We start from the raw sequence: 27,190 nt of genomic DNA on the forward strand, positions 1-27,190 counted from the left end.
AACAGAGAGAGAACACACACACAGCTCTGTGAAACTGACACTGGGATAAACAAGGTGGTTTAAACGCAAGTTGAGGTTTGTCGTCATTAATCTTTCCCTGGAGGCAGAACTGAACGATTTCCACTAGATAGGCCAGCTGCAAAGTCAAAATTGCCCATTTCGTAAAAATGTTGGTCTAAATTTAAGGTTAGGGCACGGCATTAGGGTTAGCAGTGTGGTTAAGGTTATGGTTAGGTTTAACTCTGATTTTATGACTTTGTGGCTTTGCCAGTTAGTGACCACTCTGCAGAGTTGCTTGCAGTGCAAGAATCATGACAATAGATTGCAACCTGCATTTTAAACAACGTGATTGACTTCCATGTCCAACATACTGTACGCGTCAGCTATGGCATATTTAAAGCCACCTATAGCCTGTATAGCATACATTCACAAATAAATGCATACGCGCGCACACACACACACACAAACATACTGTCTATCACCATCTCCCTACTTATCGAGGCAATACTATGGTGTCTTGACAGTGATGTTTACATTGCAGCTCCACATACCTCTGATTTTCTATGTTGCTCCTCAGTGGGAGACTCTGTTTCCCTGACAACCACTGCTTTTGTCACCAGCATGTCGGGGTGTTGCTGCTTGGCCTCCTGTATCGCCATGGCAAGGGCCTGTGTGATAAAGGTCACTGTTCCCATTAAATGGACACTGTTCATTTGCACTCAATCTATAATATTAGTGTCTTTGAGTGTCCATGAAAGATGCCATACAAATGACATGCATTTCTACAGTGCTTCTAACTTAGTAACGGCTGTGACTGTTGTTCCTCACCTGATGCTGGTCCACGTCATCATCTCCCGTGATGATGATCCTTTTCTCAATCCTGGTCTCGGAGTAGCCACCTTTCACTGTCTGAAACACAACACACACACGCAGTCAACATCAATCAGATCAGATCAGATAATAAGTGTGTCATTTCATAGCTCTATAGTGTATATTAAGTGAAGAGGAAGTGTCAATAACTTTTTTTTAAAGGTCGCAGAGGAGACACGAGGGGTTACCTTGGTAACTTGAGTTGTGGTTGCTGAGGTGACATTGTCGGCGGTGACAGTCAGCGGGGACACTACGGCCTCTCTCCCCAGGGTGCCCGCCTTCACCTGCAGCACGGTCATTAGGAGAAAGAAGGGTCTCTTACATTATCAGCACAGCTGCTACAAACACACACACATCCAGTGGTTAAATTGAACCGGAGCAAGGGTCAAATGGAGCCTAGCTCCAGCACCTTATGGGTCCAACAAGGATTTTTAATCTAATTTATTAGAACCCCCCCATTATCCGACACATAACGAAAAATACATTACAGACAAAAGACTTTACAATTGAAATACATTTAATAAACATTAACATGAAGTGTGTGTGTGTGCGCTCATCTATCAGTTAGTACATACACACAACAAGTACTGTAGGTCACATGGACGTTTTGCCATGAGGTGTTGCTTTATTTGTACTTAGTCCAACAAAATAAATCCAACAGTTTGCATAGAGCAGGCAGCAAGCTGATAGGCTGCTTTACCACTCTTGGATAGCGGAATGACTTTAGCTTCCCTCCAGGCCTGAGGACAACGACTTTCCTCTATTCTCCAATTAAATATATGTCATGGCGTGGCCCTCTTTGGGTATAGTGAGTACCATACCCTTCTCTCTCGCTCTGTCTCTCTCCCTCCTACACCCAGGTTCTGTTATTTCAGGTCATAAATTCCTGGAGGTGACTCTCTCCTCATGGCCAGGCAGTATATAGAGAGAGTTTCACAGTAGAACAAAGGAACTTCTACATCATGGATATTGTTCAGTTCTCAAGTTCTATGTTTTGGAGAATGTGTAAACAGTCGATGGAGTAGCCAGCTACAAACCGGTCCATTTTGTTTCATGTTGTGACCTCATGAAAGACAATACAGCCACATTACCATACCTCTGTTTATACAGGAGCCTCCGTTATGAGGTTTGCATCTAATTATTGTATAAAATTAATGAGTAAAGATGAAACTATTTGTGAAATTATGTAAGGTGATGTTGAACCGTTAATGTGAGAGTTTAACTAAGGCATTGGCCCACCCCCGTGAGCACAGACATGATCTGGTGTCATGGGACAACCCTTTTCTACTGTTACGAATAAAACCCCCACCTGAAGAAACCCCTTCAGACCATGCATACCTCGGTCAGCTGAGGGAGCGACGGTTGAGTAGAGACCACAAAAACCTCAGTATAAGCTAAGGTTGTAATGATTGTTGAAACTCTGAGACTATCGATTCCAACAGAATAAGAGCACATTTTTGATACTAATTACTAGTCTAAAGCGAGAAATCGTCCTGAAATGCGAAGACCAACAACTGCCGCAACATCTATTCTACAATAACATTTCTGAATGTTACTCTGAAGTATGCAGTCTAACCACAAAAGACTTCATGGAACAGAGAGACGATCAAATGAACTTTCCAAAAGAAAGACGGACGATTCCAACAGAGATCACAACGACACACTGAGCGTAAATATATATTGATTGCAGTTATTCCCGAATGAGTGAGCGTTCATGTGCAAAGGATTAGCATTTCAGTTAATATAATTATCAACTGTGTAGTGACTCTCGTCTTTCCCGCCCTTCTCAGTCCATACCCACTTCCCTTTGTCTAGCAAGCCGTCATATCGGCTCAGCCCACTAGGGAACCTCCCCTATCATTTCCTTGTAACCATATCTACTGTTTGTTTGTTTACATTTACACGATTAGTTTTATCTCGTAATAATAATTACAGAGAATTGATTTGATAAAATAACTGTCATGTTTTGTCATTTATTATCACGTCTTGTCCCTGTGCTTCCCATTCTATTCGTTTCCCTCTGCTGGTCTTATTAGGTTCTTTCCCTCTTTCTATCCCTCTCTCTCCCCCTCCCTCTCTCACTCTCTCGCTCTCTCTTCTCTCTATCGTTCCGTTCCTGCTCCCAGCTGTTCCTATTCCCCTAATCATCATTTAGCCTTCCCACACCTGTTCCCGATCCTTTTCCCTGATTAGAGTCCCTATTTCTCTCCTTGTTTCCCGTTTCTGCCCTGTCGGTTCCTTGTTTAGAATTCACCGTGCTGTGATTGTGTATCGCCCTGTCGTGTCGTGTTTTCCTCAGATGCTGCGTGGTGAGCAGGTGTCTGAGTCTGTCTGGTTCAAGTGCCTTCCCGAGGCAACCTGCTGTTCACCTGCTGTTCAAGATCGAGTCTCCAGTTTGTCCTCGTCATTTCGAGTGAAAGTTGTGTTTTTTTTTATTGTATTTACTTTACTGGATTAAAGACTCTGTTTTCGCCAAGTCGCTTTTGGGTCCTCTTTCACCTGCATGACAGAAGGAACCGACCAAGGAATGGACCCAGCGACTTCAGACGCTCGTTACATTGCCGTCGAGATCCAAGGAGCCATGCTCGGCAGACACGAGCAGGAATTGTCTGCTGCTCGCCATGCCGTGGAGAACCTGGCCGCTCAGGTTTCCGACCTCTCTGGACAGTTCCAGAGTCTACGTCTCGTGCCACCTGTTACTTCCTGGCCTGCCGAGCCTCCAGAACCTAGGGTTAATAACCCACCTTGCTACTCCGGGCAGCCCACTGAGTGCCGCTCCTTTCTCACGCAGTGTGAGATTGTGTTCTCTCTCCAACCCAACACATACTCTAGAGAGAGAGCTCGGGTTGCTTACGTCATTTCACTCCTTACTGGCCGGGCTCGAGAATGGGGCACAGCTATCTGGGAGGCAAGGGCTGATTGCTCTAACAAGTTCCAGAACTTTAAAGAGGAGATGATTCGGGTTTTTGACCGTTCAGTTTTTGGTAGGGAGGCTTCTAGGGCCCTGGCTTCCTTATGCCAAGGTGAACGGTCCATAACGGATTATTCTATTGAGTTTCGCACTCTTGCTGCCTCTAGTGAGTGGAACGAGCCGGCGCTGCTCGCTCGTTTTCTGGAGGGACTCCACGCAGTGGTTAAGGATGAGATTCTCTCCCGGGAGGTTCCTTCAGATGTGGACTCTTTGATTGCTCTCGCCATCCGCATAGAACGACGGGTAGATCTTCGTCACCGGGCTCGTGGAAGAGAGCTCGCATCAACGGTGTTTCCCTGCTCCGCATCGCACCCATCTCCCTCCTCTGGCTCAGAGACTGAGCCCATGCAGCTGGGAGGGATTCGCATCTCGACTAAGGAGAGGGAACGGAGGATCACCAACCGCCTGTGCCTCTATTGCGGAGTTGCTGGACATTTTGTTAATTCATGTCCAGTAAAAGCCAGAGCTCATCTGTAAGCGGAGGGCTACAGGTGAGCGCAACTACTCAAGTCTCTCCATCAAAATCCTGTACTACTTTGTCGGTCCATCTACGCTGGACCGGTTCGGGTGCTACATGTAGTGCCTTGATAGACTCTGGGGCTGAGGGTTGTTTCATGGACGAAGCATGGGTTCGGAAACATGACATTCCTTTCAGAGAGTTAGAGAAGCCTACGCCCATGTTCGCCTTAGATGGTAGTCATCTTCCCAGTATCAGATTTGAGACACTACCTTTAACCCTCACAGTATCTGGTAACCACAGTGAGACTATTTCTTTTTGATTTTCCGTTCACCGTTTACACCTGTTGTTTTGGGTCATCCCTGGCTAGTATGTCATAATCCTTCTATTAATTGGTCTAGTAATTCTATCCTATCCTGGAACGTTTCTTGTCATGTGAAGTGTTTAATGTCTGCCATCCCTCCCGTTTCTTCTGTCCCTACTTCTCAGGAGGAACCTGGCGATTTGACAGGAGTGCCGGAGGAATATCATGATCTGCGCACGGTCTTCAGTCGGTCCCGAGCCAACTCCCTTCCTCCTCACCGGTCGTATGATTGTAGTATTGATCTCCTTCCGGGGACCACTCCTCCTCGGGGTAGACTATACTCTCTGTCGGCTCCCGAACGTAAGGCTCTCGAGGATTATTTGTCTGTGTCTCTTGACGCCGGTACCATAGTGCCTTCTTCCTCTCCGGCCGGGGCGGGGTTCTTTTTGTTAAGAAGAAGGACGGTACTCTGCGCCCCTGCGTGGATTATCGAGGGCTGAATGACATAACGGTTAAGAATCGTTATCCGCTTCCCCTTATGTCATCAGCCTTCGAGATTCTGCAGGGAGCCAGGTGCTTTACTAAGTTGGACCTTCGTAACGCTTACCATCTCGTGCGCATCAGAGAGGGGGACGAGTGGAAAACGGCGTTTAACACTCCGTTAGGGCATTTTGAGTACCGGGTTCTGCCGTTCGGTCTCGCCAATGCGCCAGCTGTTTTTCAGGCATTAGTTAATGATGTTCTGAGAGACATGCTGAACATCTTTGTTTTTGTCTATCTTGACGATATCCTGATTTTTTCTCCGTCACTCGAGATTCATGTTCAGCACGTTCGACGTGTCCTACAGCGCCTTTTAGAGAATTGTCTCTACGTAAAGGCTGAGAAGTGCTCTTTTCATGTCTCCTCCGTTACTTTTCTCGGTTCCGTTATTTCCGCTGAAGGCATTCAGATGGATTCCGCTAAGGTCCAAGCTGTCAGTGATTGGCCCGTTCCAAGGTCACGTGTCGAGTTGCAGCGCTTTTTAGGTTTCGCTAATTTCTATCGGCGTTTCATTCGTAATTTCGGTCAAGTTGCTGCCCCTCTCACAGCTCTTACTTCTGTCAAGACGTGTTTTAAGTGGTCCGGTTCCGCCCAGGGAGCTTTTGATCTTCTTAAAGAACGTTTTACGTCCGCTCCTATCCTCGTTACTCCTGACGTCACTAGACAATTCATTGTCGAGGTTGACGCTTCAGAGGTAGGCGTGGGAGCCATTCTATCCCAGCGCTTCCAGTCTGATGATAAGGTTCATCCTTGCGCTTATTTTTCTCATCGCCTGTCGCCATCTGAGCGCAACTATGATGTGGGTAACCGTGAACTGCTCGCCATCCGCTTAGCCCTAGGCGAATGGCGACAGTGGTTGGAGGGGGCGACCGTTCCTTTTGTCGTTTGGACAGACCATAAGAACCTTGAGTACATCCGTTCTGCCAAACGACTTAATGCCCGTCAAGCTCGTTGGGCGTTGTTTTTCGCTCGTTTCGAGTTTGTGATTTCTTACCGTCCGGGTAGCAAGAACACCAAGCCTGATGCCTTATCCCGTCTGTTTAGTTCTTCTGTGGCTTCTACTGATCCCGAGGGGATTCTTCCTTATGGGCGTGTTGTCGGGTTAACAGTCTGGGGAATTGAAAGACAGGTTAAGCAAGCACTCACGCACACTGCGTCGCCGCGCGCTTGTCCTAGTAACCTCCTTTTCGTTCCTGTTTCCACTCGTCTGGCTGTTCTTCAGTGGGCTCACTCTGCCAAGTTAGCTGGTCATCCCGGTGTTCGAGGCACTCTTGCGTCTATTCGCCAGCGCTTTTGGTGGCCGACTCAGGAGCGTGACACGCGCCGTTTCGTGGCTGCTTGTTCGGACTGCGCGCAGACTAAGTCGGGTAACTCTCCTCCTGCCGGTCGTCTCAGACCGCTCCCCATTCCTTCTCGACCATGGTCTCACATCGCCCTAGACTTCATTACCGGTCTGCCTTTGTCTGCGGGGAAGACTGTGATTCTTACGGTTGTCGATAGGTTCTCTAAGGCGGCACATTTCATTCCCCTCGCTAAACTTCCTTCCGCTAAGGAGACGGCACAAATCATTATCGAGAATGTATTCAGAATTCATGGCCTTCCGTTAGACGCCGTTTCAGACAGAGGCCCGCAATTCACGTCACAGTTTTGGAGGGAGTTCTGTCGTTTGATTGGTGCGTCCGTCAGTCTCTCTTCCGGGTTTCATCCCCAGTCTAACGGTCAAGCAGAGAGGGCCAATCAGACGATTGGTCGCATACTACGCAGCCTTTCTTTCAGAAACCCTGCGTCTTGGGCAGAACAGCTCCCCTGGGCAGAATACGCTCACAATTCGCTTCCTTCGTCTGCTACCGGGTTATCTCCGTTTCAGAGTAGTCTGGGTTACCAGCCTCCTCTGTTCTCATCCCAGCTTGCCGAGTCCAGCGTTCCCTCCGCTCAAGCGTTTGTCCAACGTTGTGAGCGCACCTGGAGGAGGGTGAGGTCTGCACTTTGCCGTTACAGGGCACAGACTGTGAGAGCCGCCAATAAACGCAGGATTAAGAGTCCAAGGTATTGTTGCGGCCAGAGAGTGTGGCTTTCCACTCGCAACCTTCCTCTTACGACAGCTTCTCGTAAGTTGACTCCGCGGTTCATTGGTCCGTTCCGTGTCTCCCAGGTCGTCAATCCTGTCGCTGTGCGACTGCTTCTTCCGCGACATCTTCGTCGCGTCCATCCTGTCTTCCATGTCTCCTGTGTCAAGCCCTTTCTTCGCACTCCCGTTCGTCTTCCCTCCCCCCTCCCGTCCTTGTCGAGAGCGCACCTATTTACAAGGTACATAAGATCATGGACATGCGTTCTCGGGACGGGGTCACCAATACTTAGTGGATTGGGAGGGTTACGGTCCTGAGGAGAGGAGTTGGGTTCCGTCTCGGGACGTGCTGGACCGTTCACTCATTGATGATTTCCTCCGTTGCCGCCAGGATTCCTCCTCGAGTGCGCCAGGAGGCGCTCGGTGAGTGGGGGGGTACTGTCATGTTTTGTCATTTATTATCACGTCTTGTCCCTGTGCTTCCCATTCTATTCGTTTCCCTCTGCTGGTCTTATTAGGTTCTTTCCCTCTTTCTATCCCTCTCTCTCCCCCTCCCTCTCTCACTCTCTCGCTCTCTCTTCTCTCTATCGTTCCGTTCCTGCTCCCAGCTGTTCCTATTCCCCTAATCATCATTTAGCCTTCCCACACCTGTTCCCGATCCTTTTCCCTGATTAGAGTCCCTATTTCTCTCCTTGTTTCCCGTTTCTGCCCTGTCGGTTCCTTGTTTAGAATTCACCGTGCTGTGATTGTGTATCGCCCTGTCGTGTCGTGTTTTCCTCAGATGCTGCGTGGTGAGCAGGTGTCTGAGTCTGTCTGGTTCAAGTGCCTTCCCGAGGCAACCTGCTGTTCACCTGCTGTTCAAGATCGAGTCTCCAGTTTGTCCTCGTCATTTCGAGTGAAAGTTGTGTTTTTTTTGATTGTATTTACTTTACTGGATTAAAGACTCTGTTTTCGCCAAGTCGCTTTTGGGTCCTCTTTCACCTGCATGACAATAACAGTCTTCAATTTAATGATGCCAAAGACACAACAGATATGACATATAGGAGTGGCTTTGGAGTCGGCTACCATCCTCAGTAGCTCTCCATCTAAGTTGTTAATGCCAGGACGTTTGTCATTATTGATCAATGACAGTAATGTTTCCACCTCACACACACTAACTTCACAAAAATATCAAATTCAAACTTGCAATGCTTTTCTTTCATTATTTAGTTTTTTATGCATGAGTGCGTTGGCTCACTGTTCGTTGTTGGCATTTCCTGCCCAAGTTTGCTCACTTTGTCAATTGAGTAATTATTAAAATAACTGGCAACATCAAATCGTTTTGTGATGAATAAGCCATCTGATTCGATGAAAGACGGAGTTGAAATTGTATTTCTGCCCATAAATTTAATAGAAAGTACTCCAAAGTTTTTTAAATATAATTTATCTTGGCTTCATAATACAGTTTCTTATTTTTTGTCGTTGTGTTTAGTCACATCATTTCTCAATTTGCAGTAAGTCAGCAAGTATGATGTGCAGGCAGACTTATTAGCCACTCCTTTTGCCCCATCTCTTTCAACCAGACATTTTTTTTTAAATTCCTCATCAATTCATATGGAGCCGTAACAGATCTAACAGTCAGTTTCTTAACAGGTGCATGTTTATCAATAATTGGAAGAAGCAATTTCATAAATGCATCAACTGCACCGTCTGGATGCAGATCATCATCCACATAAGAGTCACAGCAAAATCTTTTGTATGATCTCTTATGCATTATTTTAGGCGCAGATTTTAGAGGTTTGGCTATCCTGGATATAGCCACTATATTGTGATCATTGCATCCTAAGGGTGCAATTTTAGAACAAAGTTCTACAGGTGTGGATGACCTTGTTCCTGTAGTGTTTGTAAACACCCTGGCAGGTTGATTAATAACCTGAATTAGATTACAGGAACTGGTTACAGTAAGAAGCTTCTTCTTAAGCAAACAACTTGATGAAAGCCTGTTAATATTCAGGTCCCCAAGTAAGTAGACCTCTCGGTTGACATCACATACACTATCAAGCATTTTACACATATTATGTAGATACTGACTGTTAGTACTTAGTGGCCTATAGCAACACCCCAAAAAGAAAAGGCTTTAGATATGCCAGATGAACCTGCAACCATAACACTTGACATAAGATCTTCTCTACGCACATACAGCAACACCTCCCTATTTGCATCCCTGTCTCTTCTATACATGTTATATCCATGTATAGCTACTGCTGTATCATCAAATGAATTATCTGATGTTAGCAAGTTATTGATTTCATTAACCTTATTTCTAAGGCTACATATAGGAGTAGGATAAAAAGTAGAATAAAGTACTAACCCTCCCCCTAGAATGGTAATACAGCAGTTAACATTACCCTAGACACTTTCCTAAACCTAGCCCTAACCTTATCTTCATGTCTACACCCTAGTTCAACCCTAACAATACACTAACCTTGTCTCTGCCACCTCCAAAGTCCCAATTTAAACCCACACACACACACACACACACACACACACACACACACACACACACACACACACACACACACACACACACACACACACACACACACACACACACACACACACACACACACACACACACACACACACACACACACACACACACACACACAATGCTGCTGGTTCAAGGTATAGTCCAGCCAAAATACAACCGCATCTTTACCCAATTCTCTCTACATGACAACATACAGTGAATCACAGACACCGCTTCAATTCAACAACAAACAAGAGCATTGTTTCATGGGAACCTTTATCACTGCGTCAGCTACAATTAATCAAGCGCTACAGTATAGGACTAAATGTCTGGAGTCAGAGTACAGTAACATAGTCTATTGAGTGAGATGAGGGGGTTGGAGGATGGTAAGGTGAATTATGTACTTACATGGGAGCCATTTTCTATACTGGGGAGAGGAACTTCCTTCCTACTGCCAACATCCTGGTTCTGGTTCTGGTTCTGGGATAACAGGAAGGATGAGGAGAGGGAGGGAGGAAAGAAAATGTCACTTGGATGAAGGGATGAAGTCATCATGTTCATGATGATTCAACTAATCAGGGAGAAGAGCAATGTGTCCATATGGGAACAAGCCGTCCACAAAACCTGATCACCATATTGCATGCAGCTACCATGACCGTAGTGAATCTTATAAGCCAATAGGCAGCCAAGCAGGAGCGTACCAACTACTGATGTCCAACCCAACAGATCCTCCTGTCATTATCATTACAGCATGTTTGTTGGCACTGTGATACAAACGGGAGCTTATTTAAATATTAAGTGCCATAGATAACCAAAGCCAATTATGTGGTAGCAGTATGACATATTGTAAACATGTGACTCTGCACAATTTAGAAGGGGGAGAAGTCTTTATAGCAAGCCTATTTTAAAAAGGATGCACATGCAAAAATTGTGAGGCAATATCATATTAAGGTAGAAAACTAAACAATCTGGCTAAATATATTCTCTAAATGTGCAGCCCATTCTTTGCACATGCAAAACCTGTCATGGCAGATTTTAGTGATTCTCTATATATATATCTATATCTATCTATCTATATATATATATTCCCTTATCCCCCATGAGCACCATATTTACACCAGTCCAGTTCCTTTCAAATCCACCAGGGGGATTGAATTAGTGTGTAGTTCAGGGAGAAGGGTAGTGAATCAGACTGCAGACAGTGCTTGCATAGCATAGCCTTCAAGCCTTTCCGCTATTGTCAATAGAGTGTATGATACATACCACGTCGCCCTCTGGTGGCTTAGCCACGTCAGGGCTGCTGGAGACCTTTGTCTCGTTACAGTTGATGTCAGCCTCCATTTGCTGCAGACACACACACACACACACACACAAACGCTACTGTATTTTTGCTTACTCCAAACCAAGAGCACATCTGCCAAAGAGGCTCAACACACGAGACATGGCTATTTGTCATCTAGAAGACTATGTACCTACACGTAGTGTACAAAACATGAAGAACACCTTCCTGATATAGTGTTGCACGCTGAAGCGTTGCAGTTCTGGACACAACCTGGTGCACCTGGAACCTACTACAATACCCCGTTCAAAGGCGCTTAAATATTTTGTCTTGCCCATTCACCCTCTGAATGACACAGACATACAATCCATGTCTCAATTGTCTCAAGCCTTAAACATGCTCTTTATCCCGTCTCCTCCACTTCATCTACACGACTGAAGTGGATTTAACAAGTGACATCAATAAGGGATCATAGCTTTCACCTGTTCAGTCTATGTCATGGAAAGAGCAGGTCTTCCTAATGTTTTGTACACTCAGTCTATTCAAGGTCAATCAATTTCTCTGCTCAACACACACTGACTTGAGTTTTCACTTCAAAGAAACCCGCTCCAACACAGCTCATCCTCATCATTATATGAATGACACACCAGAGGCACCAATTACATTTTAATCAGGCACCTGTGGGACTGACACAGCTCCATGCTCTGCCTTTAGAGATGAATGGAACTCCCGCATGCTTTCATAATTCCCTTTAATGTCCTGTCAATACTTTAATCCCTGTATAACAACGTTATTAAAGTCCCAATGGATTAAAAAACATGATTTGATTTTGGCCTTCCATGGTGACATCACCATGCGGTAAATGTGTTAATTGACCAATAACAAAGAGAGTTCCAAACCTCTCTGTAAATAACAGCTCATTTTCAGTTTCCCCCTTCCTACTCAGACCACTCCCAGACAGTCCTAGCAAAATCCTTGCTTGAGAAATTGCCCTTTGCTAAGAAGCTATTTCTGTTTACTTAAAACATTCACAGTAAGGTGCTTAGTTGTTACCCAGAAATGATTTGATATTGAGATTTCTTTTAAATGGCTCCATTGGACCTTTAACTACCTGTGGTCGTGAGAATATGTCACTCAATCGAATCAAGAGCTGCAGTACAGCAGAGCTACGGAGAGAAAATGTCTCATCTATATTAGGATTATATGCTCCCTCTTTAAATGACTAATTACATTTCCCTCTGTTTACAAAAACATCAAACTATATTGGTGGGGTAAAAATGAACTTATAAATGGTCTTATTCACCCAGTGTTTCCATTTCCTGCTGAAGATCATTTCAGATGCCTTCTGGTCAAACTGTAGGGCCACTCTGCTACATTTGTCATTTGATCATTAGTATGCACTAGCACTGGTAACACTAATCTGCACTGGTACCAAAGTGACTCTTATCAACTGGATGCAAGGCTTTCCTTTGTGTTGCTGTAGGAATACTGCATTATCTCACCAATCCCCTTGTCACACCTCTGGGTAGCAGAGGTTCTGTTGGGATAACATCCTTTAAGTCTGATATCACTTTGTAATGCTATTGTTCAACAACTCAAAATGTTGAATCCAAACTGAGACCTTGTAAAAAAAAGGGGCCTCGGATTCATTGTCTCTTTCTCTTTTGTTCCTGACCTGTGCTGGTGAGATTCATGCGCTCTCTCATTCTTTCTTTCTCTCTCCACCTCATGGACTCTTGGGGCATGCCCTTTCAGGCTATGACTTCTCCCACTCTCTCCCGCTCTGATCAATCCGATAATAATGCCGTGTAATGCGTGTCAAAGCTTTGTAACTTAAGTTTATGCCTTGTTTGTGATTTCAGTCATTTTACAATGTTAATTAAATTAAGAATTCCATTCTCAGACCTTTCTTGATTGCCTATTGCTGTATCGCAACTGTAGTCTCTTGCATATTGCAAACATATTTTTATGGAGTCAGAAAACTTTTTAAATAGGTTAATTGTATAGTCCCTGATCGCATGTGAGGCATATATGATCAATATTACAACATAAAACTGATAGCACTTATCTGGTATGTGCTTTAGACAACTCATCTGTCATGTTTATTGATTTGACTACTGTACCAGGCTAAATCATCAAACATAAAAACACAGAGGGACATGAGTGAGTCCATATGCATAGACTGATCTAGTTTACCTGCTCGGACATGTCCATGATGTTGGTGCTGGTGACCTCTGACCCATTGGTATGTGTCTCCATCTTAGTATCGGCCTTCCTCAGCATCTGGGCAGCGCTAACAGCACTGGGGTCTTTCCTGGCTACTGGGGGCTGCAGCAGGAGGACACAGACAGGTACACTAAGATTTCATAGACCATAGACAGGCTATTCTTCTCCAACGTCGTCAATATTACCTGACGGTAAACTAATCTTTAACAAATGTCCTAAAATTGAGCCCCGAAGTAACAGTACCAGTCAAAAGTGTGGACGCACCTCCTCATTCAAGGGTTTTTCTTTATTTTTAATATTTTCTACATTGTAAAAGAAAATAGTGAAGACATCAAAATGACGAAATAACACATGTGGAATCACGTAGTAACCAAAAAAGTGTAAAACAAATCAAAATGCTGTATGTCGTTTTCTATGTTTATATGTTGGAAATAATTGTGGGTGAATCACTTGAAAGACACATGAAAATCCATCAAATGTGAATCTTACTTACGTGATGTCTGAACACTGTATATTCTGTCATGTACGTGCTGTGGCCTTGACGTGTTACTGACCGTGCTTATCCTTAGTTCAACTACAATACATTTCTTATTCAAAAACTACAATACTGTTCAAACAGACAATGAAGCAATACAAGCATAGTCATACACTGCAGTATCAATTGGTGATTGTACATCACTTCATTTCAGACCAAACATTTAGTAACGCAAGCAGGACTGACAATGGAAGGGAAAATACCAGAGAACATACACATTTCACAATAATCTGAAACAACGAAAACAGCAAATGGACAAACCATAGGAAAATAAATAAACAAAAACCAAAAGACAAAGCAAAAATATAACAAATAATTGTATAACAAGTAAACATAAAATTAAAACATCAACAACAACAACAAATGGCAAATGAAAATGCTCCAACAGAAAAGGTGACTGGTGATTTCATTAAAGGAAGGACGTTATCTACTTCCCCAGAGTCCGATGAACTCATGGATACCATTTTTACGTCTCTGCATCTAGTATAAAGGAAGCTAGGGGTAATTTCGCGAGCTAACGCTAACTAGCGTAAGCGCAATGACTGGAAGTCGATGGAATGTACTAGTGTGCTAGCAGTTACCATGGTCTTCCAGTCATTTCACTAACCCTAGTTAGCAATTGCACTAACGCTATTTAGCAACGTCCTTCAAACTGCATGCAGAGACATAACAATGGCATCCGCGAGTCCATCTGACTCTGGGGAAGTAGATATAGGGCTTCATTGAAAAAAATAATGAAGTTTCCCTTTAAGGGCAGGATTCGCACTCAGAAGCAGGAGGGAGGAGACAGGGAGTGGCAAGGATCAGGGATGGGGTACATTGTGTCTACCTCATGGCGCACACGTTCCTCACGGTGCACAGGGGGCATCTCCTCTACAGCGGACATGTCATGGGAGCCCATGAGACGGGCCGAATAGAACCTGGAGGTCTCCTCAAAGTCGTCCCGGCCCACCTCGGGCAGCCGCTCGGGCAACCACTCCCTCTCCCCCAGCTCAGACAGGCCCTTGGAGAAATCCTCCACGCCCGTGTGGAGGTCCATGATGACGGTGAAGTCCACCTCGGCCTCCAGGCTGGACGTGGAGCTGACCGTCATGCTGGAGCACTTCCTCTCAATGCCCAACTGGGTCTCTTTCATGAAGACCACCGTGTCGCGCTCGTGGTCTTCCTCCGAGGTGGAGCCCGGCCGAGGCCTCCTCTCCCAGTGTTCCCTCTGGGTGAGAGAGGGGGTTACAGAAAGATGGCCGCCACAACAAAAATCACAACACACGGCCAGTCTGGCCGCAGCTCAGGGCAGGGAGTGACCATGAGAGAGGGGATGATGATGATGATGATGATGATGATGACAGTGGATGAATCATCCTCTAGAAGGGAATATGCCCTGTCCTGGAGGTGTGCATAAGTATTCATGTAGGATCTTTCCAAGGCCCTGATACCTATTATACATGTATATATTATCATAAAAATCGATCATAAAAATTTTCTCCAGGCATGCAATTTGCCACATCGTATATAGAGAAGAAAGGAGATAAATGGGGAAGTCTTACACAGAGGAAATTACTTTTAACATAGCGGAGGATAAACGCCTGTGGCATAGTCAGGGTTCAGCCTCTATGTATGCTGCTCATATGACAGAGTTATCCATGTGTGACGGTGAGGGAGACAATGGGGAGTGAGGGACTAATTTACCACAGGGGAGAAATGGGAAAATGGTGAGGCATGTGGTTGAATTCAAAATGTAAAAAGTGACCTTGGCATCATCTACTGTATCTTCATAAATGGCAAGAGTGGAGAGAGGCTCCTGCGGAGGGAAAGCAAGGGAAGAAGGAGAGCAGCCAGAGGTTATTCCAAGCTGGAGAGACAGACTACTAGACATTAGTAGAGAGACTGGGTCTCTGCTAAAAGGCCGTTAGAACAACAACCCGCACGTTTCTAGCATAGAAGGGCAGTTCCCCCTTCCACCTATTTGTGAGTACAAAAAAAACAAGTAAGCTTACTACCAGCTTGGACAAGAGAAATTAATCCAACATGTAAAGCCAGTTGTCATACTTGGAATTAGTTTAAACTAGAGTGTCGTACAGAATGTTCTATGGACAGGTTGTACGATTTGATCGTGTCGAACAGCCGTAGCAGCATGGCAACAGTCAATCACTGGCCAAGGGCAGAATCATAGAATGCCGCAAACCACGCAGACTGAATTTCAAGGGGCTCAAATGGCCAAAGAATAGTGTTTGGTTTTCAATGACATCAAAGGCAGTTTGGGAAGTCAAAATAAGGAGGCTCGTTGTGATTTTATAACATGCTTGTGAGCCCATTCAACTTTTTTCACACCCAGTATACAGAATGGCGGTTGCTCTCACACTGCTGTTTGTCAGTTTTTGGGTGAGGCAGCTTACAAAGTGATCTCACACCTCGTTCCATGCCTGATCGTGCCAATGTGTCCTGGGCCTACCCTCAGACTAAACGCAGGGAATGATTTAAGCTGTTTGATCCCAGTCCTAATTTCTAATTATTATAATTCCACTGGCAGATACATGCAAGCACCTAATGACACTAACTGTGAAATTAAAGTGGCGACTCTCTTTCTGAAAGCTAGTCTGTCTGTGTAGCTACAGTACAGCAGCCTGGGGATTGCTGCTTGAGGGCTTGTTGCCTGCCTCTTTTTTTCCACAGTCTGGGTGGGTCCTTGGCTTTACAATAATGCATATAGCATCCAATGTATGATCCTTGTAAAGCATTTTGATCTGGTTTCTAAATAATCACTAACCAATACGGTACCGTTATTCATTTTGCATGCTCATGAAGTTGATATTTTGAAGGGGAAAAAAAAACATGTCAAATCCCAAACTATTTACATTTACATTACGCAAACTACTTTTTTCATTAAAAAAAGTATCTTTGAGGTCAGGAGATTAATGGCCGACATTTGACCGATGAGCATACTGTACAGTATATGTAACAGAGTGCCTTTATGGGTGATAGTGACATGTTTCTCTCATTTTCTCATACAGTTCCTGTCACAGTCAATTGAGCTGTAAAACATGTATGAAGCCATGTCTGAAGTCCATGCCTTCCTCCACATGTCAGCTTGGAAACAGCATGGAGGAGAAGTGCAAAAGAACACTCAGCGCCATGGCAATATGCAAGAGGCTTTTTCCCCCTGGCAACCCTCTGCGAAAGAGACTTGGGAGGGTTAGTTGGAAGGAGCGTCACGGTTCAAATGGGAATAGAGGGGGAATAGAAGCCAAGAGCAAAAGCATGAAAAGTTGTGTTCGTCTTTTTGACAATCTCTACCATAGCCCTGTTGTGAGTTTTACAGACTTGCAAGCAGTTGTGTTTCAGGTTTGCTGTGAAGCATAAGGGTGAAGGGAGGCAGGGAGGAGTAGGTGGGGCTAAACGGGGAGGATCCAAACTCATGGCAGACAAAATGCATTGATGGCGGCATCAGCCAATGAGACGCAGCCAAAAACAAGTGTCTCATAAGTTACACTCCAACCCCTTCTTCATATACAGGCACATATATATATATATGTATATTCAAGTCACTGAAAACAGGAAAATAAGAAAATGGGAGTGTACGGGTCAGTCTGAAGCTCATGCGATGCTTTTTGCTTCCAAATGACTGAAAAGCCAAGTTACCGAGTGTCTCTTCTTGGCAGCATCCAGGCCAGGCTCCCTGCTAGCATTGCGGTTGATGTTCCGGAGTATGAGTCCAGACTCTCTGGCTTTCCGTGTTTTCACTGGAGGGGCAGGAGGAGCTGTTCTGGGAATCGCTGAAGCTGGAACTGAGGCCTTAAAGCTGAGAAGGTGATGACTCTCTATGGCTTCTCGAGCCACCTGAAAGGGATCGTCACAGGCAGTGCTGCTCTGTTCCTGGACCAGCTCTTCAGTTTTAGCCTCGACTCTCGTCAAGCCTTCCAGACCCCAGAAGCTACCCTGTACCTGTGTAGCTTCTCTGTGTGACGTGGTCGGGGAGTGAGTCTGTCTTGCTGGACTAGTGTTGGTTGTTACGAATGATGTAGGCAGGGTGAATGTTGGATGAAAGGTGGGTGCATCGTTCCGGTTGATGTCTGAGGGTCCCTCTGAGGAACCCCCTGACCATCTGTACTCTCTTCTAAAAACTCCAATCAGCTCAGACTCAGTCTCCTGGCTCCCTTTGTCGTGCTCATCTTTACAGGCCAAGCTCTTTGACCTTTCGGGTTTGAGAGGAACGATCCTTGTTATTTCTGACTGACTGCTGCCTGATAGTCTTTGAAAAGACGTTCTCTGACCCCTGACCTCTGACATGAAACCTTCCATGTCCTCCCCCCCAGAGTTACTGGCTTTTCTCTCATGGGTCTTGACCACCCTCAGTTTGACCTCTGCTATGTGTTCTTTATTGTCAGTCATGCTCCTCTCTCTACGATCAAACTCTTTAACCATTTCTGCTAAACTATCCCATTCTTTCTTATCAGGACCGTTGACAGAGCCCAGCACTTCATCTGCTGGCTGGACTTCATCGTTGATGAAGCTTTTAGCCTGGTCGTTTTCCTCACACCCTGCCGGATCATCCACAGCACTTCCCGGAGTCTCCTTGTCTTCTCCTATTGATGTAATGTGGCCCTTCTGGTTATCTTCATACACAGCGGCAGACACCACTTTCTCCGTCCACTTTCTCCGTCCACTCGTCCCCCAACACTGGTCGCCTGGCTCCTCTCTCGTTGTACTGTCTTCAGGGTGGTCTATTAGTCCCGCCTTTGTCTTCTCTGTAGGACTATCCTCCCAGTCTGATCCCTCGTGGTCTTCTTCGCCATTTGAGCCGTCGCCCTCTTTCTCATAGACCAATTCTGTTGACATTCCCAGGTTTAAACTATTAGGCCTCTTCTTTTTTCTGTGTCTGTTGAGTTGATGATCCTTCTTAGAGTCTCGGAATGGGACTGGGGCTGGGGTTGATACTGGGTCTGGGTCTGAGACTATGTCATTCTTTGCACCAGAGTCATCTGCTGGAGGTACTTTCCACTGTGTATCATCATCAGAAGATTCAGTGGTTTCAGCTAATTCCACCATGAACCGGCTGTTGCTAGTCAGCCGTGGTTCAGAACATTCACCATGGGCTTCCCTTGTGGCTTTGGGCAAAGGAAAGTTATCAATATCTGTTATCATTTCTGGCCCATCCTCTCCTGAAGCCTTGACATGAATCATCTTGGCTCCTTCTCTCTCTTTTTCCAGTTCTTTCTTTCTCTCCCAAGAGGAATCAGGGACTAATGGGGGAGGCGAGGTGGAAAGCTTTGTTCTGCTCCTCGGCCTTCCAGTCATGGTTATGTTGATAAGTGTCTTGTTTCTCAATCAATACCCACTCCTCAGAGCCCTACATGTTGATATAGATTAAACACAGTTAGAGGTGCCAACTGAACTGTAACATAGGTTAACAGCTACAGTACAGAAATGTGTTTTTATTGTACAAATAGATCCTCTACCATCCTCCATGTAGACGGTAGGTGCATGCTCATAGACTGTAAGCTGCTAATAATTTATGCTTCAATTGCTGCAATCATACATTGAAATGTTACATTTTGCATCAAAAATGTATATGTTGGTTATTGTTTTCTTAAAAGATTTTCTCAGACACAATGACTGCAGCTGGTCAGATTAAAACAAGATGCAAGGGATATCAGCTATAGCTGAGTGAGCAATATGTATATGAAATGGTACCAGGCCACAGATTCATTACAGATAAATGGCCAACTACAGTACAGTCAGTATGTTATGAGGTAAAAGTTAGAAGAGAGAGGAAGTGAAGAGCAACCTCTGGGGAAGTCACCAAAGTCTTCTGGAAGAAGAAGCCCTCTACAGAGAAGCTGTTTACTGGGTCCTTGCCCCCCACCTTATGGGGGGGACGAGCGTTACCCGCCAGGAGAGGTGTGGAGGGGGAAGAGAGAGGGAGGAGAACAGCTATTAGATGAGCCCCAACTGTATGGTTCTTTGTCACAGCATACTATCCAACGTTTGGTAATTTCATGCAAAAGGGGAAAAAGGAAAGTGAAGGATAGAAAGGGGGAAGAAATATTGATTCAATGGGCTAGGGAGACCAGGGATTTTTTTTAAATACTGTACGACTCTCCTGAATCAAAGTCCTAGCTGAAATCTAAGAGCCAATCCAGATTACTCTTGAATCAAATAACGAGACATGGGCCTAGTTGGCGTCCACCTGCACATTGCGGCTCCCACATCCACATAACCAACTGAGGAGGTATTTGCAATGCAAAAATAACATTTGCAACTGCATCAAAGGCTATATGATTTCCTCTGAATCGCTCCGAGTTGGACTCCTCCAGGATAGAGAGATTTCTCAGGCCACACGTTGTCGTTGTTCAATCGGGACAATGGCGTCACTCCCTCAGATCTATGTAGGTGCATGACAGATGGCGTTTTCATGCCCTCGAGGAGGTCTGATGAGAATCTCTATGGCTATAATCTGATTGTTCTCAAAGAGCAGATGTGAACGCGTCGGTAGACTACATAAATACCTGGAAACAGACTGCATTGACAGAGCTACACTAGAGAGGACTATCATATTATTGTCTCTTATTAACAGTATAATCACAATGTGAAAGTGATCAACGCGGCAGGGGCTTTTGCGTTCTGACACAAAGGGAAGATTTGTAACTGTCAGGCAATCTAGGTGGGTTGACGATCGAGATGGTTGTTCCTCTAGGGCCTCATAATCTGAATATGTCCAGATTTTGCACATCTTCTCTTCAAGTTAATGCAGAGTCACTTTTTCTACCATCTCGAAATAAACTGGGATTTTGCTACAAGTGAAGATCCGTCATCAATAAAGCGGTGAATTGGGAGCTTCGACAATGTGCGGGCCTCCTTGTTCTTTACAAGGTGCTCTTTGTAAGCCAAGCACCTATGTTTTTAAGGATGTGCGTATGACCACAAACACCCACCTTTAATGACAAACGCAGGACATGATTTCAGTTTTTTCAAATTCAATATGTTCTTATGATCTAGACTGAACAGAAATATAAACACAACATGTAAAGTGTTGGTCCCATGTTTCATGAGCTGAAATAAAAGATCCCAGAAATGTTCCATATGCACAAAAAGCTCATTTCTCTAAAATGTTGTGCACAAATTTGTGTACATCCCTGTTAGTGACCATTTCTCCTTTGCCAAGATAATCATTCCAACTGACAGGTGTGGCATATCAAGAAAAGTGTGCTGGGGACAATAAAAGACAACTCTAAACACAACACCATGCCACAGATCCCACAGGTTTTGAGGGAGTGTGCAATTGGCATGCTGACTGCAGGAATGTCCACCAGAGCTGTTGACAGAAAATTGAATGTTTGTTTCTCTACTATAACGTTGTTTTAGAGAATTTGGCAGTAACCGGCCTGACAACCGCGGACCAAGTGTAACCACGCCAGCCCAGGACCTCCACTTCCGGCTTCTTTTGTGGGGAAAAACACATTCTGATTGACTGGGCCTGGCTCCCAAATCGGTGAGCCTACTGTATGCTCTCCCAGGCCCACCCATGGCTGAGCCTCTGCCCAGTCATGTGAAATGCATAGATTTGGGCCAAATTAATTTATTTCAATTGACTGATTTCCTTATATGAACTGTAACTCAGTAAAATTGTTGAAATAGTTGCATGTTGCGTTTATATTTTTGTTCGGTATATTTTAGCAGTACCATCACACTATCCAATAGATTGGGACTGAGTCTGCAGCAGTACCTACAGTTGAAGTCAGAAGTTAACATACACTTAGGTTGGAGTCATTAAAACTCGTTTTTCAACCACTCCTGAAATTTCTTGTTAACAAAAAATAGTTTTGAGAAGTCGGTTAGGACATCTATTTTGTGCATGACATAAGTCATTTTTCCAACAATTGTTTACAGACAGTTTATTTTACTTATAATTCACTGTATCACAATTCCAGTGGGTCAGAAGTTTATATACACTAAGTTGACTGTACCTTTAAACAGCTTAGAAAATTCCAGAAAATGATGTCATGGCTTTAGAAGCTTCTGATAGGCTAATTGACAGCATTTGAGTCAATTGGAGGTGTACCTGTGGATGTATTTCAAGGCCTTCCTTCTAACTCAGTACCTCTTTGCTTGACATCATGGGAAAATCTAAAGAAATCAGCCAAGACCTCAGACAAAAAATTGTCCACCAAAAGTCTGGTTCATCCTTGGGAGCAATTTCCAAACGCCTGAATTACCATGTTAATCTGTACAAACAATAGTATAAACACAATGGGACCACGCAACCGTTAAATCGTTCAGGAAGGAGACACGTTGTCTCCTAGAGATGAACGTACTTTGGTGCGAAAAGTGAAAACCAATCCCAGAACAACAGCAAAGCAAACAGCTTACTTCTAAAGATGTGGCCAAATGGCTTAAGGACAACAAAGTCAAGGTATTGGAATGGCCATCACAAAGCTCTGACCTCAATCCTATAGAAAATTAGTGGGCAGAACTGAAAAAGCGTGTGCGAGCAGGGAGGCCTACAAACCTGACTCAGTTACACCAGCTCTGTCAGGAGGAATGGGCCAACATTCACCCAACTTATTGTGGGACGCTTGTGAAAGACTACCCGAAACATTTGACCCAAGTTCAACAATGTAACGGCAATGCTACTAAATACTAATTGAGTGCATGTAAACTTCTGACCCACTGGGAATGTGATGAAAGAAATAAAAGCTGAAATAAATCATTCTCTACTATTAGTCTGACATTTCACATTCTTAAAATAAAGTGGTGATCCCAACTGATTTTTTCTAGAATTGAATGTCAGGAATTGTGAGTTTAAATGTATATGGCTAAGGTGTACGTAAACTTCAGACTTCAACTGTATCTACAATAAATAACCACCTACAATACCTTGAATAATTTTTATTATCCTTAAAAGTAATTGTCAAAAAGACAGTTATTGGTTTCACATCAGACTGTAGATTATTCCAAAAGCACACAAACACCAGTACTGTCTGTTTCCCTATAATGGAGAAAAACGTGTTCTCCTGTGTTGACCTCCAAGCATACTGGGTTCTAGGAGAGTGAACTGTAAGAGGTGCTATAAAACTAACCTCAAGACTGGAATATCAACGCTGTCGGTCATACACAGCCTATTTGTCAAACGCTAGGGCAGTTTCAACAGAAGTATTAAAAAGGTGCACTACGCAGAAACCATTTCCTGGTTGCTAAAATTATAATAGTTTCAGTTTAAGTGACAAAACAAGCAAGTATAGTGTAGAGAACCATTGTACAATCTAAACCGCTGTGAAATATATTTTCCATAACCAAAAATATAATATTGTAGCCGAAAGTACTTGCTTGTACTAAGAATGAAAGATCTAGAATTAACGTTTCTATGTGAATTTGGTCGGGGGTCGCCCAAAAAGTTACATATTGCAGCTTTAAGGCATTATCAGTGATATATTCATGGCATACAGTAGAGAATCTGTATATAGGTTAAAGATTGTGAAATCTCTCAACCTCCACCCGTGCGCCAGTGGACCGCTGGTCCTCACCACCCTTATCCCACACTCACAGCCTTCCTCTCGGGCGTGCCGCCTGGGGGCGTTCCTGACAGACGCTTCTCACGGTTCGTCAGCTTGCTGTTGGGTCCCCTCAGAGCTTTCTTCAGCTCATTGATACTGGCCTGGTGCTTCAATAAGACATCCTCCGACTTGTCCAAAAACTGTATTGAATAAAAGGGGATAGATAATGATAATTAGCGAGGATTGGGAGAGAAGGAGAGAGAAATATACATTAGTTTGACATCTATATCAATTACCACTGTAGTAATCACACTGACACACAATTCAATTGCATTATGACTTGATATGCATGGACAAGCGGAACGTGATCTGAAATAACACATCAAAGTGACATTAATATCGCAGGCAGCACACAAGAAAAGACACCAATGTGTCTTAATACTTAGTGATTCAGCACATGCATCAAGTGCATTGTTTGTGGGCTGTTATCGCATTGCTATTCTGTTCAGTAGTCTGTCTATTAATGAACATGGCATTTGGGATGCTATTAAGACCCACGGAAATGTAATTATTATCTGACTTTTTGGATTGTTTATTAAGATGAAGCACAAAATTAAAACAACCGAGTCCCCTAATAAATCGTCTTAGTGACTAGCTAGCTAGTCTACTTTTGCCCAATATTCATTTTCATTGACTGTATCTGCCTATCAATTGAAGGCTGACTTAAGTGAATGCTGTTAATTCATATGAAGGCTGGTTGCATCTCCATGCAACAATAGGGCCATCACATTAATGCTACAGGCACCTAGAGAGGAAATGGAGCTTCAGTGCAATTTCTCCCCTAGTCCTAGTCATACATTGCAGGGTTCCACGATGTTCAATACTCTGCAAATAGTATCGTGAGATATTGGTAGATACCACATGTTCAGTTGAGGGGGTCACAAAGCACTGGGACAGAACCAGGGTTGAAATCAATTCCATCTGAATTCCAGTCAATTACAAAGCTCATTTTAACTGCTGAAGAAATGAATGAAAAAGGAAACCGCACACTGCTCTTGATAGTATCACTGATATTTAATAAGCTTATGTATCGGCCTCGCGGCCTTCGTCAGAGCTTTTGTCAGAACTGCTGAAGAACTGCAATGTCCAATTGAATAGACAGGAATAGACTTGGAACAGACTCCAACTCTGGATAGATCATCAGCACAATGAGCTGTACCTCCTTGTGTCGAGGGGTTGTCTCCTGGTCCAACTGAGAGGGCAGAGTTGGGGCAGGAGCAGGGACAGGGACGGGGGCATGTGGAGTGGGGGGGGGGGGAGTGGGGGAGGATGCAGAGACAGAGAGGAAGAGCAGAGATGGTGAGTCAAGGAGGTCAGGCAGGCAGACAGACAGGGAGACTGAGCAACCCAGACAGGACACAAGACAGCAGCAGCCACAAACACACAGAAGCACAAACCAGGAACACGAACATACACAACCATGCAGGCTGACTTAAGATTTTCACATTGAATTGCCTGTAAGATCCTTGTAGTTAGGCTCTTGCTCTGATAGTTGAATGATCATTGGGGAACTTTGTCATGTCTATTTGATTTGAGTAGCACCTCATGCAAAAAAAATGACAAAAATTCTACCCCCGAAGCACTATTTAAAAACTAAAAATACAGCTGTACCAAAACCATAGTTCATTCTAGAAGGAAATAAAATATTGCATTACCAGCATAAAATGAAGGCTTTGCAGCTTCAATGTAATACTTTGGGTGCAAACAAATATAACATGGTGCAGAAGATTACTCACTGTCGGTCAACCACTGCTAGTTTAACAGGAATATGTGGGATTACTAAACAACAAGACAGGTAGGCAAAGAACAATCTCACTGACCGACAGACAGACTAACAGAGAGACAGACAGGGGCACAAGACACCAAATACCTCCTGTATATTGTCAAGTGGGGACCCAGCATCCTCCTTTTGCCAGCGAGGGTTAAAGAGAGAGAGCATGTTAGTGAATGACAGGGAGACAGAGCAAGGAAGAACAGCAGCAGGAGAGGTTAAGTCGGCTTGACATTATGAGAGAGAAGTGAAGGATCGACACGACAGTTAGTGGGGATAGTGAGCCATAACGGTTAGCCTATAAGCCACTGAGTGGCTGCAGAGTTAGTTCTGACAAATCTTTCACGTTTTAAACCCCAGCAGGGAACATCACAGCGACCCCAAAAAAGTTCCAGCGGTACGCTCCTGCACCCTTGCAGTTACGACCATCTGCCCTGAGACATACAGATCCACCCTGACAAAAACATGATCTCCACACAAGCAGTGTGACTCTCTAAGCGTCCATACAGATGCAGGATCCTAATTTGATCACCCTGTTACAGGAGAACTTTCCTGCATTGCAAGTGGGGACAAGTAGGCTGAGCCTGGGTCAACAGATCTGTTTGTGCTTTATCCAACTCCTATGTCATGTAGCCTAAGGAATGTTAGCGGAGTTGGCTAAAACATATAGATCTGTCAACCATGCGAGGTTGGGCCATTTACCCTCTGAACCAGATATGACAACCGCGGTATCATAAATCTACCCTATCAACCCTTCCTCCCATCCGCCCAACAGTACCTTGATCTCCTTCTTCTTGCTGGGTGTGGTGACACCCGCCTCCTCTTGGTCCTGGTCTTCCTCAGGATCCCGTTCCTCATCCTGAACCTCCTCATGGTCCTCTTGGTCCTGCTCTAGACTGGGTGGTTCCAGTTCAGTCTCCTGTTCGTCCCCAGAGGGGCTGTGGAGGTTGGGGTGTTCACTGACACAGCGCCGGGACAGACCATCCTGGTTCTCACACATGGCCGACACTGGCCGGGAGAACTCTGCTGGTTAGACAAAGGCACAGTGGGACTGTTTATTTTTTTTACAGGGGAACAATCCAGCACTAGATATACATACATAGCCGCTTCTAAAAAATATCCCATAGCCACTGATATTTCATAATATAATTCACTTTGAATAATTGTCACTTGTGTGAGTAGCCTTTGAGGAACACAACCATGGTACCTACCTCCATCCAGACTGCGGGACAGCAGGTACCTCTTGCTGGTGGATCGTTCAAAGTGTGGCGCGGGCCGGTCTATAAGGGCACTGGCCTGCCGGGTCTGGGCCTGTGTTCGCCCACTGTAGCGGAACTTCGAGCCCATCACCAGGAAGCCCTTAGGAGGAGGCTCTGGAGACACTAACCTGGAGGTGTTATAGTCCACAGACAGAGAGGAATTCGTCAGCCCTAATTCTGGAGACTTTAACCTGGAGAATCCGGATTCAGGAACATCTTCATTGTCTGATTGCGGTTGTAATTTTGGTTGTAACGATAAAAAAAAAATTTTTAAACAAGGGTTAACTTAAAAATACTGGTGAAAGAGAAATTCACCATCCTTGCTTTACAGCAATACAATTAAGAGAAATGCCAGATATAAGTATGAGAGTAATTACTGGATGTAGTAGACGGCTTTGTAAAATGCTGAGAACTTTGGACTTGTGTTAGAGCAACAGGACCTGTTTGAACACATTGCTCAATTCAGTGGTTCCTAAACTCGGTCCAGTTTTAAACGTACTCTTGAAAGATGTAATAGTAGAATGCACAAGGTCCAATTTCAAAATTGGGAAGTGCATCATCAGGTCCTCCTGTCACGTTAGTCAGAGCTATTTATAACTTGTCAGAAATGTCCAGATCAACTTACCCATGTCAGCTAGGTTTTTTTTGCACATAGATTTTCAGACTTTCAGTCCCTCAAATATTACACAAATACATATCGGACATGGCAAAATGTATAGGATTGCAAGACAATTTGCTTTAAATTTTTATTTTCCATGCAACCCATGACAAAATGTGTTGTATTGCAAGAAATAAGAATTTAAACCTGCAAAATTCTCCCCACCAACAAAAGGGCTGTGAACAGTTTGCATCATGA

General features: G+C 44.4%; 1 protein-coding gene across 7 annotated transcripts in view; it reads right to left on the reverse strand.

Moving 5' to 3' along the window:
• Positions 1–27,190, reverse strand: part of LOC124031514 (protein 4.1-like) — a 123,047-nt gene that overhangs the window by 3,136 nt on the left and 92,721 nt on the right. The window contains exons 11-24 of one of the 7 annotated variants that reach the window (XM_046342836.1): positions 26,287–26,462; positions 25,854–26,098; positions 25,175–25,210; positions 24,464–24,496; positions 23,295–23,444; positions 19,539–19,616; positions 15,504–15,554; positions 14,586–14,966; positions 13,192–13,323; positions 10,980–11,060; positions 10,125–10,196; positions 1,059–1,154; positions 829–909; positions 552–668 (exon numbers count right to left, since the gene is read on the reverse strand). In XM_046342836.1, the coding sequence (XP_046198792.1) occupies positions 552–668; positions 829–909; positions 1,059–1,154; positions 10,125–10,196; positions 10,980–11,060; positions 13,192–13,323; positions 14,586–14,966; positions 15,504–15,554; positions 19,539–19,616; positions 23,295–23,444; positions 24,464–24,496; positions 25,175–25,210; positions 25,854–26,098; positions 26,287–26,462 (1,729 nt within the window). Of the gene's footprint in view, positions 1–551; positions 669–828; positions 910–1,058; positions 1,155–10,124; positions 10,197–10,979; positions 11,061–13,191; positions 13,324–14,585; positions 14,967–15,503; positions 15,555–19,538; positions 19,617–23,294; positions 23,445–24,463; positions 24,497–25,174; positions 25,211–25,853; positions 26,102–26,286; positions 26,463–27,190 lie in introns of all 7 variants that reach the window. The other 6 variants (XM_046342834.1, XM_046342837.1, XM_046342839.1 and 3 more) reach the window with 6 other exon arrangements.

Source organism: Oncorhynchus gorbuscha, linkage group LG03 (genome assembly GCF_021184085.1).
Source record: "Oncorhynchus gorbuscha isolate QuinsamMale2020 ecotype Even-year linkage group LG03, OgorEven_v1.0, whole genome shotgun sequence".
Taxonomy (NCBI): Eukaryota; Metazoa; Chordata; class Actinopteri; order Salmoniformes; family Salmonidae; genus Oncorhynchus; species Oncorhynchus gorbuscha.